The sequence below is a fragment of the Ailuropoda melanoleuca genome, unplaced genomic scaffold (assembly GCF_002007445.2).
Source record: "Ailuropoda melanoleuca isolate Jingjing unplaced genomic scaffold, ASM200744v2 unplaced-scaffold9846, whole genome shotgun sequence".
Taxonomy (NCBI): Eukaryota; Metazoa; Chordata; class Mammalia; order Carnivora; family Ursidae; genus Ailuropoda; species Ailuropoda melanoleuca.
This window is the reverse complement of record NW_023255376.1, coordinates 135,541-150,963: the sequence shown is the minus strand read 5'-3', so window position 1 is coordinate 150,963 and position 15,423 is coordinate 135,541. Positions and strand designations below refer to the sequence as shown.

The window sequence follows — 15,423 nt, the reverse complement described above, 5'->3', positions numbered from 1 at the left end:
ATGGGAATGTGTTCTCTCAGATACAAGTCAAAACCACATAGCTGTGACTCTTAAATACAAAACACCTACTGTGGGCCAAGGCGCTGTTAATCGGTGTAGCAGGTATAAACATCAATGTCACACTGCCTTGAACAGGTTCAAAGTGTGGGGGTTGGGGCAGCAAAGAAAGAGAAACCTAATCTTTAGCTGATTCCCTGGAAGAGGTAGAATTGAAATGAGACTTGAATAGTAAGTGATATTTCAATAGGATGACTATCTGAGGACCACTTAGGATGTAATGTAATAATAATTCTACTACCTTGTTTCCGCCATGTCACCTCCAAGAATTTAGGATACTTTCACCATTTTTCTTTTTATGCTTTTCCTTGAAATGTATATTTTATTAATTTTGTGTGAAGGGTAGTGCTATACACAAGCAGAGAATCTTCACATCACCAGCTTAATGTGTCAGTAGCAAGACTGGGATGAGAATTTCCATGGCAGAGACGAGAGCTTTGTCCATTCTCTAGAAACACTCTTTTTCCCATCAGACCATAGTTAGTACTGAGTATTCAAGTATATTTATTCTGAGTGTTACTTCAATTTTAATAAACTGGGAATCTTCTTAAAAGTAGCTAAGACAAACGGGAAGACAGTGTCCTCTCTCTCTCTCTCTTCTTTCCTTGCCCCCTTCCTATCTCTTTCTTCCTCTTTCTGAATGAGAAATAAACCTTAATTAAATTCAGCTCCTGAGATTTCAAGGTTGCTTTTAAAGAGCATCCTAACCGAATACAAAACCTTAAAATACGGCTTTAGCTTAACAGGCATGCAACAATGAGGAAACCTAGATCATAAAGCTAAAAAGATGGCCAACCATATTAAGTAGCGAGAACAGATTTGTTAAAACTATCACATCATATAAACTGGGGGTCGTATGATGTGCCTATTGAGCAGGCACTTCTGGGAAGAGAGGTTGGGAATCCAAACCTTATGTGTGTGTGTTAGTCTTCATCATTGAAATTTTTACAAATTTTACAATTTAATTGTACATTCACATGTACTAGTAAGAAATAATAGAGGTGCTGAAGAAATAATACAGAGCTCCTATTTATTCATTACCTAGTTTTCCCCAGTGCTAATGTCTTATAAAACTGTAGTACAGTAACACTACCAGGATATTGACATTGGCTTAATCTGTCTTGTTCAAGATTTTCGTGGTTTTACTTGTATTGTGTTTGTGTGTGTTTCGTTATACCCAATTTGATCACATGTGTAGGCTTGTATGTCCATTACCATAAGGATTCTTCATATTCCCCTTTTATTGCCCTACCCACCTTCCTCCCACATCTCTAACCTGGTTCCTAATTCCTAGATACCACCAATCTATTCACCCATTTCTAAAATTTTATCATTTCAAGATACTATACAAATGGAATCATACAACATATAACCATTTGCGGTTGGCTTTTTTTTTTTCTCAGTGTAATTCCCCCGAGGTCCATCTAAATTATGTGTATCAATGGTTCGATCCTTTTAGTTGCTGATTAATACTCCATAGCATATATACATCAGAGGTCATTTTACAAATTTACTGGTTGTAGGACATCTGGGATGTTTCCAGTTTTTGGCTACGCATGACTACAGCTTCTGTGAGCATATATGTACAGATATATGAACAGAAGTTTTCATTTCTCTGGGGTAAATGTCTAAGAGTGCAATTCCTGCTCATACGGTAGTTGCATGTTTAGTTTTATGAGGAGCTTCTGCACTTTTTCCCAGAGTGGATATACCATTTCACATGTCCACCAGTAACGTATGACACATCTTATTTGTCTGGGTCCTCAGCAGCATTTGGTATTTTCATGATTTTTTTTCCTTTTAGCCATAGCGATAGATACGTAGCAATATCATTGCAGTTTTAATTTGCATTTCCTGGATGGCTAATGATGTTGAACATCTTTTTATATGCTTATTTGCCATCAGCATATCATCTTTGGTGAAATGTGTGTTCTTGTCTTTTGTCCATTTGCTAATTGGCTTTTTTTTTAAAGATTTTATTTATTTATTTGAGAGACAGAGAACGAGCAGGGGGAAGAACAGAGGGAGAAGCGGACTCCCCACTGAGTGGGGAGCCCAACACAGGGCTTGATCCCAGGACTATGAGATCATGACCTGAGCCGAAGGTAGATGCTTAACCAACTGAGCCACCCAGGCGCCCCTTGTTTGTGTGTTTTAATATTTTGAAACCTTATTATATATTCTAGGGTATATACTAGTCCTTTTTTGGCTATGTGGTTTGCAGATATTTTCTCCTAGTCTATCATTTGTCTATTCCTCTTGACAGCGCTGTTCACAGGGCAAAAGTTTTTAATTTTGAGTGTCTCTCCATTTTTTTTATGGATTATGCTTTTGGTGTCAAATCTGAGAACTTTTTGCTTAGTACTGTATCCCAAAGATTTTCTCCTATTTTTTTCTACAAGTTTTATTGTTTCACCTTACATTTAAGGCTGTGATCCATTTTTGAGTTAATTTTTCTGTAAGATGTGAGGTTTAGTCAAGGTTCTTCCCCCCCCCTTTTTTTTGCCTATGGATACCCAATTGTTTCAACACCAGTTGTTGAAAAGACTATCCATCCTCAATTGAATTGCTTTTACACCTTTGTCAAATATTAGTTTGGCATATGGATCTTTTCCTGGGCTCTCTATCCCATAGATCTATATGTGTTTCCCTCCACTACTACCACACTGTCTTCTTTACTGTAGCTGTATAGTAAGCCTTAATATCTGGTAGAGGGATTCCTCTCATGTTATTTTTTTCCATCAAGATTGTTTTGGCCATTTTCATTCCTTTGCCCTCTCATAAAAATTTGCTGGGTTTTGTTAGAAATTACATTAAACCTACAGATCAGTTTGGGGGAAGAATTGACATTTTTACTATGTCAAATCTTCCCATCCATGAATGTGGCGTAACCCACCATTTATTTAGGTTTTCTTTTATTTCTTTAATCAGCATTTTGTAATTTTCAGCACCCACATTATATATGTTTTGGCTTTATTAGATTTATACTTAACTATTTCATTTTATTTGTAGTGATTATAAATGGTATTATGTTTTAAATTTTGGTTTCCATATGTTCATTACTAGCACAAAAAAATGCAGTTCATTTTTATTTATTTTTATTTAAATTCAATAGCCAACATATAGTACATCATTAGTTTTTGATGTAGTGTTCAATGATACATTAGTTGCATATAACGCCTAGTGCTCATCACATCACGTGCCCTCGTTAATGCCCATCACCCAGTTACCCCATTCCCCCACCCACCTCCCTTTCCATAACCCTCAGTTTGTTTCCTGGAGTCAAGAGTCTCTCATGGTTTTTCTCCCTTTCTGATTTCTTCCCATTCAGTTTTCCCTCCCTTCCCCTGTGATCCTCTGTGCTATTTCTTATATTCTACATGTGAGTGAAACCGTATGATAATTGTCTTTCTCTGATAGACTTACTTCACTTAGCATAATACCCTCCAGTTCCATCCATGTCGATGTAAATGGTAGGTATTCATCCTTTTTGATTGCTGAGTAATATTCCATTGTATATATGAACCATATCTTCTTTATCCATTCGCCTGTTGAAGGACATCTTGGCTCTTTCCACAGTTTGGCTACTGTGGACATTGCTGCTATGAACATTGGGGTGAAGGTGCCCCTTCTTTTCACTACATCTGTATCTTTGGGGTAAATACCCAGTAGTGCAATTGCTGGGTCATAGGGTAGCTCTATTTTTAATTTCCTGAGGAACCTCCATACTGTTTTCCAGAGTGGCTGTACCAGCTTGCATTCCCACCAACAGTGTAAGAGGGTTCCACTTTCTCCACATCCTCTCCAACATTTGTTGTTTCCTGTCTTGTTAATTTTAGCCTTTCTTGTATGTATGCTTGCTGAACTTACTTCTTAGATCTAGGAATTTTTGTTTTGTTTTGTTTTTTTTATTCCTTGGGATTTTCTACATAGGTAGTTATATCATCTGCAAACAGGGAAAGCTTTATTTCTTCCTTTCCAATCTGTATGCCATTTATTTCTTCTCCTCATATTGCACTGGCTAGAACTTCCTGTACTATGTTGAATAAGAGCTATGAGAGCAGACATCTTTGTCACGTTCCTATGTTTCCATGGAAAGCCTTCAGTCTTTCACTTTAAGTATGATGTTAGCTGTAGACTTTGGTGTAGATGCTCTTTATCACTTTTGGGTAATTCCATGCTGTTCCTGACTTGCTGAGAATTTTTATCATGAATGGGTAGTGTATTTTGTTGAATGCTTTTTCTGCATCAATTGATAGAATCGTGTGTTTTTTTCTTCTTTAACTTGTTGATATGGTGGATTGCATTGAAACACTTTCTTAATTTAAATTTTGTTAGTTATCATATAGTACAATATTGCTTTCTGGAGTAGAATTCAGTGATTCATCACTTACATACAATACCAGTGATCATCACAACAAGTGTCCTCTTTAATACCCATCCCCATCTAGCCCATCAACCCACCCACCTCCCTCCCACCTCCCTCCATCAACCCTCAGTTTGTTCTCTGTCATTAAGAGGCACTTATGGCTTGTTTCCCTCTCTCCTTTTTCCCCCTTCCAATGTGTTCTTCTGTTTTCTTTCCTAAATTCCACATATGAGTGAGATCATATGGTATTTGTCTTTCTCTGACTGACTTATTTCACTTAGCATAATACACTCTAGCTCCATCCATGTCATTGCAAATGGTAAGTTTACATTCTTTTCGATGGCTGAATAATATTCCATTGTGTATATATATGACATCTTCTTTATCCATTCATCAGTTGATGGACATTTGGGCTCTCTCTATAGTTTGGCTATTCCTGATAATGTGACTATAAACACTGGGGTGCATGTACCCCTTCGAATCTGTATTTTTGTAGCCTTTGGGTAAATACCTAGTAAGAAATGGGCAGAAGAGATGAATAGACACTTTTCCAAAGAAGACATCCAAATGGCTAAGACACACGAAAAGATGTTCAGCATCACTCGTCATCAGGGAAATACAAATCAAAACCACAATGAGATACGACCTCACACCTAGCAGAATGGGTAAAATGAACAATGCAACAGGTGTTGGCGAGAATGTGGAGAAAGGGCAACCCTCTTGCACTGTTGGTGGGAATGCAAACTGGTGTAGCCACTCTGGAGAACAGTTTGGAGGTTCCTCAAAAAGTTAAAAATAGAACTGCCCTAAGATCCAGCAATTACACTAGTAGGTATTTACCAAAAGGATACATTGATACATTTTCAATTGTTGAGTCACCCTTAAATTTGTGGAATAATTTCTTCTTGGTCATGGTTTATAGTTTCTTTTGTACACTGTTGGATTTGGTTTGCTAGAATTTTCTGGAGGATTTTTAAGTGAGAGATTTTTAAATGTTCATGAGAGATTTTGATCTGTAGTTTCCCTTTTCGTGTACTATCATTTCTTGGTTTGTTATTAGGGTAATACTGGCCTCTTTTTTAGAAGAGTCTGAAGAATTGATCCTTCTTTAAGTATTTGGTAGAATTCTCCAGTGAAACCATATGGCCCTGGATATTTCTTTTTTGGGAGCTTTTTAATTATAAACTCAATTTCTATAATGCTTCTAGGACTATTCAGATTATCTTGGTTGAATTTTCATAATTTGTGGTTTTCTAGGAGTTGGTACAATTCTAAGTTGTTGAATTTATAAGCATAAAGTTGTTCTTAGAATTTCCTTTTGATACTTTTAATGACCACAGGATCTGTGGTGATCTGCCCTGTTTCAATTCCTTATATTGGTGATTTGTGTTTTCTCTGTTTTTATTTTTTTCTGTCTTGGTAGAGGTTAATCAATTTTTTTATTGATTTTTTTTCTCCAAAGAATCAGCTTTTTGTTTCATTGATTTTTCTCTATAGTGTTCCTGTTTTCAATTTCATTGATAACCAGTCTTTATTATTTCCTTCCTTCTGCTTGCTTCAGGTTCATTTTGTTTGTCTTCTATTTTCTTAAGGTAGGAACTTAGATTATTGATTTGAGACCTCTCCTTATCTCTAATAGTGTTCTCTTTTAAGGCCTTTCTGAAAATCAGCAATTTTTAAACCTCAGTTGTCATCTCTAACCATCAGTTTTACTAATGGTTCTTTTACTTTCCATTGTAAAGCTCCATGTTAACAAACATCTGCATATAGATACCCCAAAGGTACCTCAAATTAAACTTGTGTAAAACTAAACTCATTATCTTCACTCTCTCCTGGGCCTCCCAGATCAGTAACTCCTTCAACTTTTCTTTTTCTCAGCTAACAGTTGCTTTATTTACTCAGGGACTTAAGGTAGACTATTTCTGTTTCTTCAGTAAGTGATGATGATTATACTTCTTAATAGCTCCCGAATCTTTTCTTTTCAGTAGATTCCTATCACTGCCTTATTTCAGGTCTTCGTCATCTACCACCTTGAAAGTAGAATATAAAGATTTTTTAATAAGGTTTATGAAAAATATCAGCTCCCCTGTTCACACCCCATTTCCCACCCCTAGAAACAATCACTTTCAATTATTTCAGCCGGTTTTTTTTAAAGGATATTTCTATATCTCTAAATACCATTACTCTTACTTTTTAGTTTTTCCATTTTAGGCCTTCTGTACTGGCTCCCTCAAATGGGAGGTAAGGATTTAACTCTTTTCTACGACCCTCATTTTCTGTGTGTGTGTGTGTGTGTGTGTGTGTGTGTGTGTGTGTGTGTGTGTACAATACAATATACCACCATACTGCCCCCGCCAGTATATATACATATTACATATAGAGAAGTATATAAATATATGCATGTAAACACACTTTTCTGTCATCTTAGCAATATGGCCATATCATAAATTATACATAGAACAATATTTATTGTTTGAGTTATGAATCCGTAAATGTTATTCACCGCCCAGCCATGTAGCATATTATGTTGTCTTCTTTCTTTTTAAAGATTTATTTATTTATTTGAGAGAGAGAGAGAGACAGAGAGAGAGAAAGCAGGGGGAAGGGCAGAGAGAGAATCTCCAGCAGACTCCCCACTGAGCATGGAGCCCAATGAGGGGCTCAATCCCAGGACCCTGAGATCATGACCTGAGCTGAAATGAAGAGTCAGACGCTTAACCAACTGAGCCACCCAGGCATCCTGTCTTATTTCTTTTACAAGTTTTTGTTTTCCTTTGAAGTTTATTTCATCATTTGCTGAATTTTCTATAGACTTACCAGTAAGTAGTTCATTCTCTAATTCTGTGCTTTTTCTTTAAATCCGTCAGTTTCACCTTATTGGATTCCTTTCTCCCAGAGCCCTCTAATCTCTAACCTATTATCTGGTATTGTTGCTCTCTTGGTTTACTGCTCAGCTAGGTTCTTCCCTCTACGGCAATCTTGTATTCCATCTTTTTCTTTCTTTGTTTCATGGCTCTTATACTTCCTGTTTTGTGGTTTATTCCCTTGTTTTAGTATAACATGTATTCCATCAGCTTCCTGAGAGAGTGCGTGGGAAGTAAATTTTTTGAAATATTGCATGTCTAAAAAGGTCTTTTTTAAAAATTCACGTATAATTAACATACTGTGTTGTATTCGTTCCAGGTGTACAGTGTAATGATTCCACAATTCTATAAATTTCTAAGTGCTCATCAAGATAAGTATACTCTTGGGGTGTCAGTTAGTTAAACGATGGCCTTCAGCTCAGGTCATGATCCTGGGGTCCTGGGATTGAGCCCCACATTGGGCTCCCTGCTCAGTGGAGAGTGTACTTCTCCGTCTCCCTCTGCTCTTCCCCCTGCTCATATTCTCTCTCTCTCTCGCAAATAAATAAATAAATAAATAAATAAAATCCTTTAAAAAAAGATAAGTATATTCTTAATCCCCTTTATCCATTTCACCCATCCCCCCCAGTCGACTTTCCTTCTGGCAACCACCTGTTTGTTCTCTGTAGTTGAGTCTTGTTTTTTGTTTGTCTCTTCTTAATTGTTTTGTTTCTTAAATTCCACGTACGAGTGAAATCATATGGTATTTATCTTCTGTGACTGATTGCACTTAGCATAATACCCTCTAGGACCATCCATGTTGTTGGAGATGGCAAGATTTCATTTTTTTATTGCGGAGTAATATTCCATAGTATATATACACCACATTTTCTTTATCCACTCATCTATCGATGGACACTGGGATTGCTTCCACATCCTGGCTATTGTAAATAATGCTACAATAAACATAAGGGTGCATATGTCTTTTCAAATTGCTGTTTTTTTTTCCTTTGGGGAAAGGTCTTTATTCTACCCTCACAATTGATACTATTGGCTATCAAAATCTAGCTTGGAAATAATTTTCTCTTAAACATTTGAAAATGTTTTTCATTGTCTTCTAGATTTGAGGTCCATTCTGACTCACGAAACGTTATGTGATCGCTTCATTTTCATGGTTCTCTTTTTCTTATGGACATTTTCAGGAGCTTCCCGACAATACTGAAATTTCAGATGATGTGCCTCCGTGTAGGTTTAATTCATCCATTGAGGTGGTATTCAGTGAGCTTTTCCAATCAAGAGACTAATTTCTATCAGTTTGGGGAAATTTTCTGGAATTAGGTTTCTGCTGTATTTTTCTTAAATTTTCTCAGATAAGTACTCAGCTTTTTATTCCAGTCTTTCTATTGATCTTTGCTTCCTGTCATAATTTTTAGTTTACAAGAGCTTGTTATATTGTTTTATGATTGTGTGTGTGTGTGTTTTAAATTGCATCCAGTTCTTATTTCATGGATTCAATATCCTCTCTCTGACTATATTAATGATTTTTAAAAATGTTTTGTTGTTCCTGGGGCACCTGGGTGGCTCCGTTGGTGAAGTGTCTGCCTTCAACTTGGTTCATGGTCTCAGGGTCCTGGGATCGAGCCCCATGTTGGGCTCCCTGCTCAGTGGGGAGTCGGCTTCTCCCTCTCTCTCTGCCCCTCTCTCTGCTCATTCTCTTTCTCTATATCAAATAAATAAATAAATAAAATCTTAAAGAAATGTTTTAGTTTTCCTGGATTGTTTCTTCCAGCTTTCTTTATCTTTCTATTTTGTTTTGGTCTTTTTATTTATTATTTGAGAGGGGGCAAGAGAGAGAGAGAGAGGGAGGGAGGGAGGGAGGGAGCAAGGAGAGGGAGAGAAAGGGAGAGAATCCCAAGCAGACTACATGCTGAGCACAGAGCCCAACATGAGGCTCAGTCCCACAACCCTGAGATCATGACCTGAGCTGAAACCAAGAGTCAGATGCTTAACCAGGGTGTCCCTGGTCTTTCTTATATTAGAGATATTCCTCAACTATCTGGTGATTCTTAGTTGTCCATTTAAATTTAAGAATGAGACAACAAACTGTAGATGGGTCTTGCTAACTTACTATAGGATAATTTGGCAAGACCTTTTTATTGGAGGATCTCCAACTTTAGGATTTTTCTCTTCAGTTGGTCATATTCTCCAAAGAAGAATCTTCCCACTCTTGGCTAGAGATTAATAAACCTAGTGGTAAGCCAGTGTTCTTGGGGCTATTAGAGAAGGGATTGGGGCTCAGTGTTCAGCTCGTTGACTTTTACTTCTTCCTTTGCAAACTTTCACTTAATCCCTATTTTTGGTACAGATTCTTTCTCCTCAGCTCTCCCTGGCGTCCCTGAGCCACAGCCCATCTGGTTTACCCTCTCTAAGGAAAAGTCCTCTGCTGGGCTTGGGTAGACAGAATCACCCAGATGTAGGATGTGGAGGAATAGAGGGGTCTGCTTCTTGCTCATTCATATTTCTGCTTACATCCCCACTTTGAGCACCACTTTGAATTACCTGATTCTGCTCATTCCAAATCCTTTTAGCATCTACCAGCACTATCATCATTCCTCGCTAAAATTTATAGGTGAAAATATTTCCCTTGTTTAATTTGCATTCCTCTGGTTACCAGTGAGGATGAGTATTTTTAAAATATGTATAAACAATTTGTATTTCATTTTCTAAGTTGCTTATTTGTGTCTTTCGACCATTTTTTTCAGGATATTTTTTTTCTCCAACTGCCCCAATTGTTTTCCTAAGAGGAAAGAAAGAGGTGTACTATAGCAGTATTTATGAAAGTACAGTGTTTCCTTGACTGTGAATTTAATATTATCTATTAATATTTGTATGTATAACTTCAAATAAAAATAATTATAGTAGAAAGCTGTGTTAGGGTTTAATGACCAACTTGCTTATTTTCATAACTTTATATGAAAATCTTTTTTTTTTTTTAAAGATTTTATTTATTCATTCGACAGAGATAGAGACAGCCAGCGAGAGAGGGAACACAAGCAGGGGGGAGTGGGAGAGGAAGAAGCAGGCTCATAGCGGAGGAGCCTGATGTGGCTCGATCCCATAACACCGGGATCACGCCCTGAGCCGAAGGCAGACGCTTAACTGCCGTGCCACCCAGGCGCCCCTATATGAAAATCTTTTAATGTTTACCTAAAATATTTGCAGGTAGGCTTAGGTGAAGAAAACCTCTGTCCCATACACAGAATAGGACTGGCTGGAAGCAGTTTTACCAGAATCTTCTGGAGGGGATGTGATTTTAAAGAAATATTTTAAACACACAAATCTATCATTTTAACCAATGACTGTTTAAAGCTCAGATATGGGCAAACATCAGACAATCCATTTGAAAACATTTCCGCTACCCTAAAAAATTCCCTCTTGCCTGTTAGTAGTTGATCCCTGTTTCTTCCACTAGTCTCCTTTTTCTGTGTTTAGAGATTTGTATTTTCTGGAGAATTTATATTAAACGGAATCATATTATATGTGGCCTTTGTTGTCTGGCTAAGTAATATCAAGGTTCATCTATGTTGTAACATGTATCAGGACTTCATTCCATTTTCTGGCTGTGTATCATTCCAGTGTGTGGACATCCACGTTTTGCTTATCGATTCATCAATTGATTGACATTTGTGTTTTATTTTCCAAATATAGTTTTGCTCTTATATTTAGGTCCATAATGCACCTTGAGTTGATTCTTGTGCGTAGTTAAGAGATAGGGATTCAACTTCATTTTCTTGTAGGTATCCAGTTGTCCCTGCACCATTTGTTGCAAAAGACTGTTTTCCCCCACTGAATTGCCTTAACACCTTCAACAAAAATGAATTGATCATAAATATAAGGTTTTACTTCTGTTCCATTGATCTCTATGGCTATTCTATGGCAGTATTACACCATCTTGATTAATGTAGCTTTGTAGTAAGTTTTAAAATTATGTAGTGTAATTCTTGCAATTTATTCTTCTTTTGTAAGATTGGTTTGCTATTCTGGGTCCTTTCCATCTATATTTTAAAGCTTTTCTATTTCTACAAAAATAACCTGCTGGAATTTTCATAGGGATTACAGTGAATTTGTACATCCACCTGTGATTGCCATCTTACCACTATGGAGTCTTTCAATCCATGAACATGGGATATGTCTTCATTTCTTTAGATCTTCTTAATTTCTCTTAGCAGTGTTTCGTATTTTTTGGTGAACAGGTCTTATACTTCACTTGGTAGGTTTATTTCTAAGTTTTTAATTCTTTTTGATGCTGTTGTGAATGGAATTGTTTTCTTAATTTCATTTTCATATTGTTCAGTACAGTTCATTTTAATCTCAAAATGTGTATGGTGTATTTTCCCCAAATTTTGACTATTACTGGCATTTATCTTCTAGTATGTATATAATTTCATAGGCCTACAGAAATCAATCACTGATGCATATCATGGGAACTGAACTCTGGGCAGTTAAGTGTGTAGGTGCAGTTTTTGCCCTCAAATAATGCAACTCCTAAAAATTTAAAGTATGTTAATATAGAAATAGTCCTAAGAATTCAACTTGAAGACATGACAAAACGTTTATAGTAAAGCTCCCTTAATAATGCTGGCCTGTGTTGCTCGACATTTCATTGATTTTTAAAATTTTTATAAATGTACTCCTCTGCACTTAATACATTATCAATCAGCAAATTAAGTAGATTTTGCTTATGTTGACACTTCTGGCCTCAAGTTAATGGTTTGCTATAGTGCTCATTGTGCTTCTAGCACATTGAAAAATGTTATTTAATGGTAAAAAAAAAAATTGCACCCTGCAGTTATTAGAACAAAAAGGAGATGTATTTTGCCAGGCTCAACGTACACTGTTTTTCTAGCCTTTCAGTAGACAACCATCATTTAAAATACTTGTTCTTAAGGTGTGATCTTGCAAAATGCCTGTACGTCATGAGATAGGATGATGTATTCTTATATTTTAAAACTGAGTAACACTGGGGCTTCTCCAATTGGCTGAAGAAAACTAAAGTGTATTGTTTCAAATTTTTAGTTTTTCTCTTGTAAAGTTTTTTTTTGGTAAATCTTTGGCACCAGCTATTGCTTATTGACTAGCATTAATGAACACTAAAACAAATGACCAACGGCATGTTAATAGAAAAATCTAAATTATCATGCTTACTTTGACAGCTTACTTTTATTATAGAATGTTGCTGTTTTATATGGTAAAATTAATGGTATTTTGTGTTGCTTTGCCCCTGAGCAAATTGAGGACCACCAAGTTAAATAAATCATTAGAAAGGGACAGAAAGGTGAATATACTATGTGTACTAATTTGCTTATAGACAGCAAAGACCTCTACCAAAATCTCTACCCTCAATTTAAAGACCACCTTGTGTAACACTTTTAAGCTGTAATGAGTAAAAAGCAGTTCTCACTTCTCTTCAACAAAACATAAATGTCAAGTAGATGGTTATTTACCAGAAAATTAGAGGAAATCAAGAATAGTCTTGTCTACTGCTTTTATGGTTTCTAAAAAGATAGATTATTTTTTCCTGTATGTTCTAATACTTAAAGCTATTAAATAAAATTGATGTTTTATAAATCATGTTGAAGTGAGAATGTAAGCTATTCTGTTCCTGGGACATTTTGACCTGGGATTAATGATGCATGACTTTTCCTCCTGTAGGCATGCTGCAAAGGAAGGTAGAAGAGGTAACACAGGTTTTTGAGGATCATCGTCGCACGGAGCAAGAACACAGTATCAGAATTGCTTTTGATTGAATGACCGTATCTTCAGCATGTTGTTTTGGGATTATACGTTATCTACAAATTGTGATGATGTGAAATAGAGTAGTGTTCACAGTTAACTACTTAATCTTTCGTTGCAATGAAGTTTACATGTGGTTGGTTTAGGTTTTTTTTTTTTTTCATTTAAATATTGTGCTGTTGAGAATTACACTGTAGTTTGGCTTTTAATATTAGCAGATCATAACTATGTTAGCCCTCTTGGCTCTAGGCAGCAACCTATTAGATGTTGACTCTGTGTATGTAATTTGTATCTTAAACTCTCCTAGATTCCATATTCTACCAGTAGCACGCATTGTCCTTCTTCCTCTAACTGGATCATCAAGAAATGTTTGCCAATAGATGCCAGCCAGTCTTTACTGGGTGCCTGTTAACTTTCAACAATATAGTGTTAGATACTGTAGTCTTTTTCCTCAAAGGAACTTACTGTGAAGTTTGAGATAGAATTAATGCCTGTCTGTATGAAAACAGTATAGATAATACAAAGAAGTGTGTTATAAATTCTTCTTCAGAGAAGAAACATTAGGGTGGATTTAGGTCTTGAATTAGATTATTTTTAAAAGGGTAAGGTTCAGGCAATTCATTTATTTTTGATGTACCGATAACTCAGTATTTTATTTGGTTTTAGCATATGATTTATAGTTGCTGGCTTTTGTCTATTCGTTTGGTTTTCAAGAAAAAGCCTTGTTAGCTTGGGAACAGTCTGGTCTCTGTGTTGCATGTTTTACTTAAGTCATAAATAAAGGTGATATTCTAAAAAATAAACGTATAACGTGAAAGCAAACTTACTTAAAAGTTCTCAAGTGACTAGAGCTTAGTTGCCTATAATTACTGAGCGAAATTTCTGTAATACTGACTGCACATGACCATCCTGAGGGGTATATATTACAGGAAGAAAATATCTTTGAAATGAGTATTAATGATTTTTGCCATCTTATAAGTAAACTAAATATCAGGTTACATGGCCTTTTCATTCCTACCCAAACTTCTCAAAGTAGCAGCTTATCAGGTAAGTTTTTGTTACCACTCAAAACTTTAGAACATGAAAATAATCCAGAGACCATTTAATTTTGTGGATGATTTCTGTAGGTAAAGAGCTTTTGACTATAATTTTGAGTACTCTCCAATTTTTGAGCCTAGTGTTATTTCTGTTATAACCTAGATAACAACATTTTCCTTATTGTTTTTGGAGATTTAACCTTAAAAAGTAGTTGACGTATGAAGTAAGTTCTACATTCAGTAAAAGGTACATAGTATATTAGAGGAAACACTGGATTTAGTCTTGTCTCTACTTAATTAACTGGACAAATAATTTCATTTAGGGCATTGTCTTTCATCTATCCCATGAAAGCATTTAACAATATTAATAAGGTCTTTCCAAGTAAAAGATACTAGTTTTCATTTCTCTGAAGTTTTCTGATTTCTTTATGTCGTTTCACAAATGATACATGCTTACTCTACTGTTCCTCAGTAAAATAAGAGAGGCTAAAGTACTCCTACTGAATTTGCACTGGGAGTTCTAGGGTTTTTCTCCAGGACATAGAAGAGGAGTGGGTGGAGAGTGGCTTCCAGATCGATACAGTTAACAATGCAAGATTTACTGGTAGATCTCAGTGTACTGTCTGGAATTTGGGGCCTTGGACTATTTCATCTCTAAGGTTCCTTCTGACTCTGGTTCTAACACGTGTCTAGAAGACATGACATTGTTGAACAAATATTAATTAAAAGATCACAAATAACCCATTTTAAGGCAACATTTTTGTTAGGTACTGGAGTCTTGAGCCTCTCCTAACCATTATTAAAGACCAGCTAGGATATTAGCAGAAGGAAAAGTTCTTAAATTTGTCGTATTAAATTTGACACTTTTAGACTTTTCTTCATCCTTTGAAAAAGATGCTATATTTATTTTTCTCTATAACAGCATTTATGCTATCTCATTTGGGGAATTTGAAAGACATGTACAGTTGATTACTCTTAATATTGGATGAGTGGTGCTATCCCTCTTCTAGAGAAGATTTTTGGTTTTAGCATCTTCTTCCATAGCTGGAAATTATAATTGCTTCATAATGTATTCATCAGAAGTGTGCTGCGAACAAAACATCTAAAAAGGACAAACACTGAAAATATGTCTATGTTAGGAAGAACTTCTGGCTTAATTAAATGAACCTTATTAAATTGTCAGAAAGACAAATGAGGCGTATTTTTCAGTTTGTCATAAATTCTTCTGGGGTGAAATTGTGAAATTACCTCATGGTAAGATCTCTGTGCCCATGAATAACATCTAGAACTCTCAAAGCTTTTTATAAACTGTCTCAAAGCTTTT

General features: G+C 36.0%; 1 protein-coding gene across 1 annotated transcript in view; it reads left to right on the top strand.

Moving 5' to 3' along the window:
- Positions 1 to 13,865, top strand: part of NUP62CL (nucleoporin 62 C-terminal like) — a 43,304-nt gene extending 29,439 nt beyond the window's left edge. Inside the window, exon 10 of the mRNA XM_034653576.1 lies at positions 12,982 to 13,865. Within this exon, the coding sequence (XP_034509467.1) occupies positions 12,982 to 13,076 (95 nt within the window). The 3' untranslated portion in view covers positions 13,077 to 13,865. The remainder of the gene's footprint in view (positions 1 to 12,981) is intronic.
- Positions 13,866 to 15,423: the final 1,558 nt, after the last annotated feature.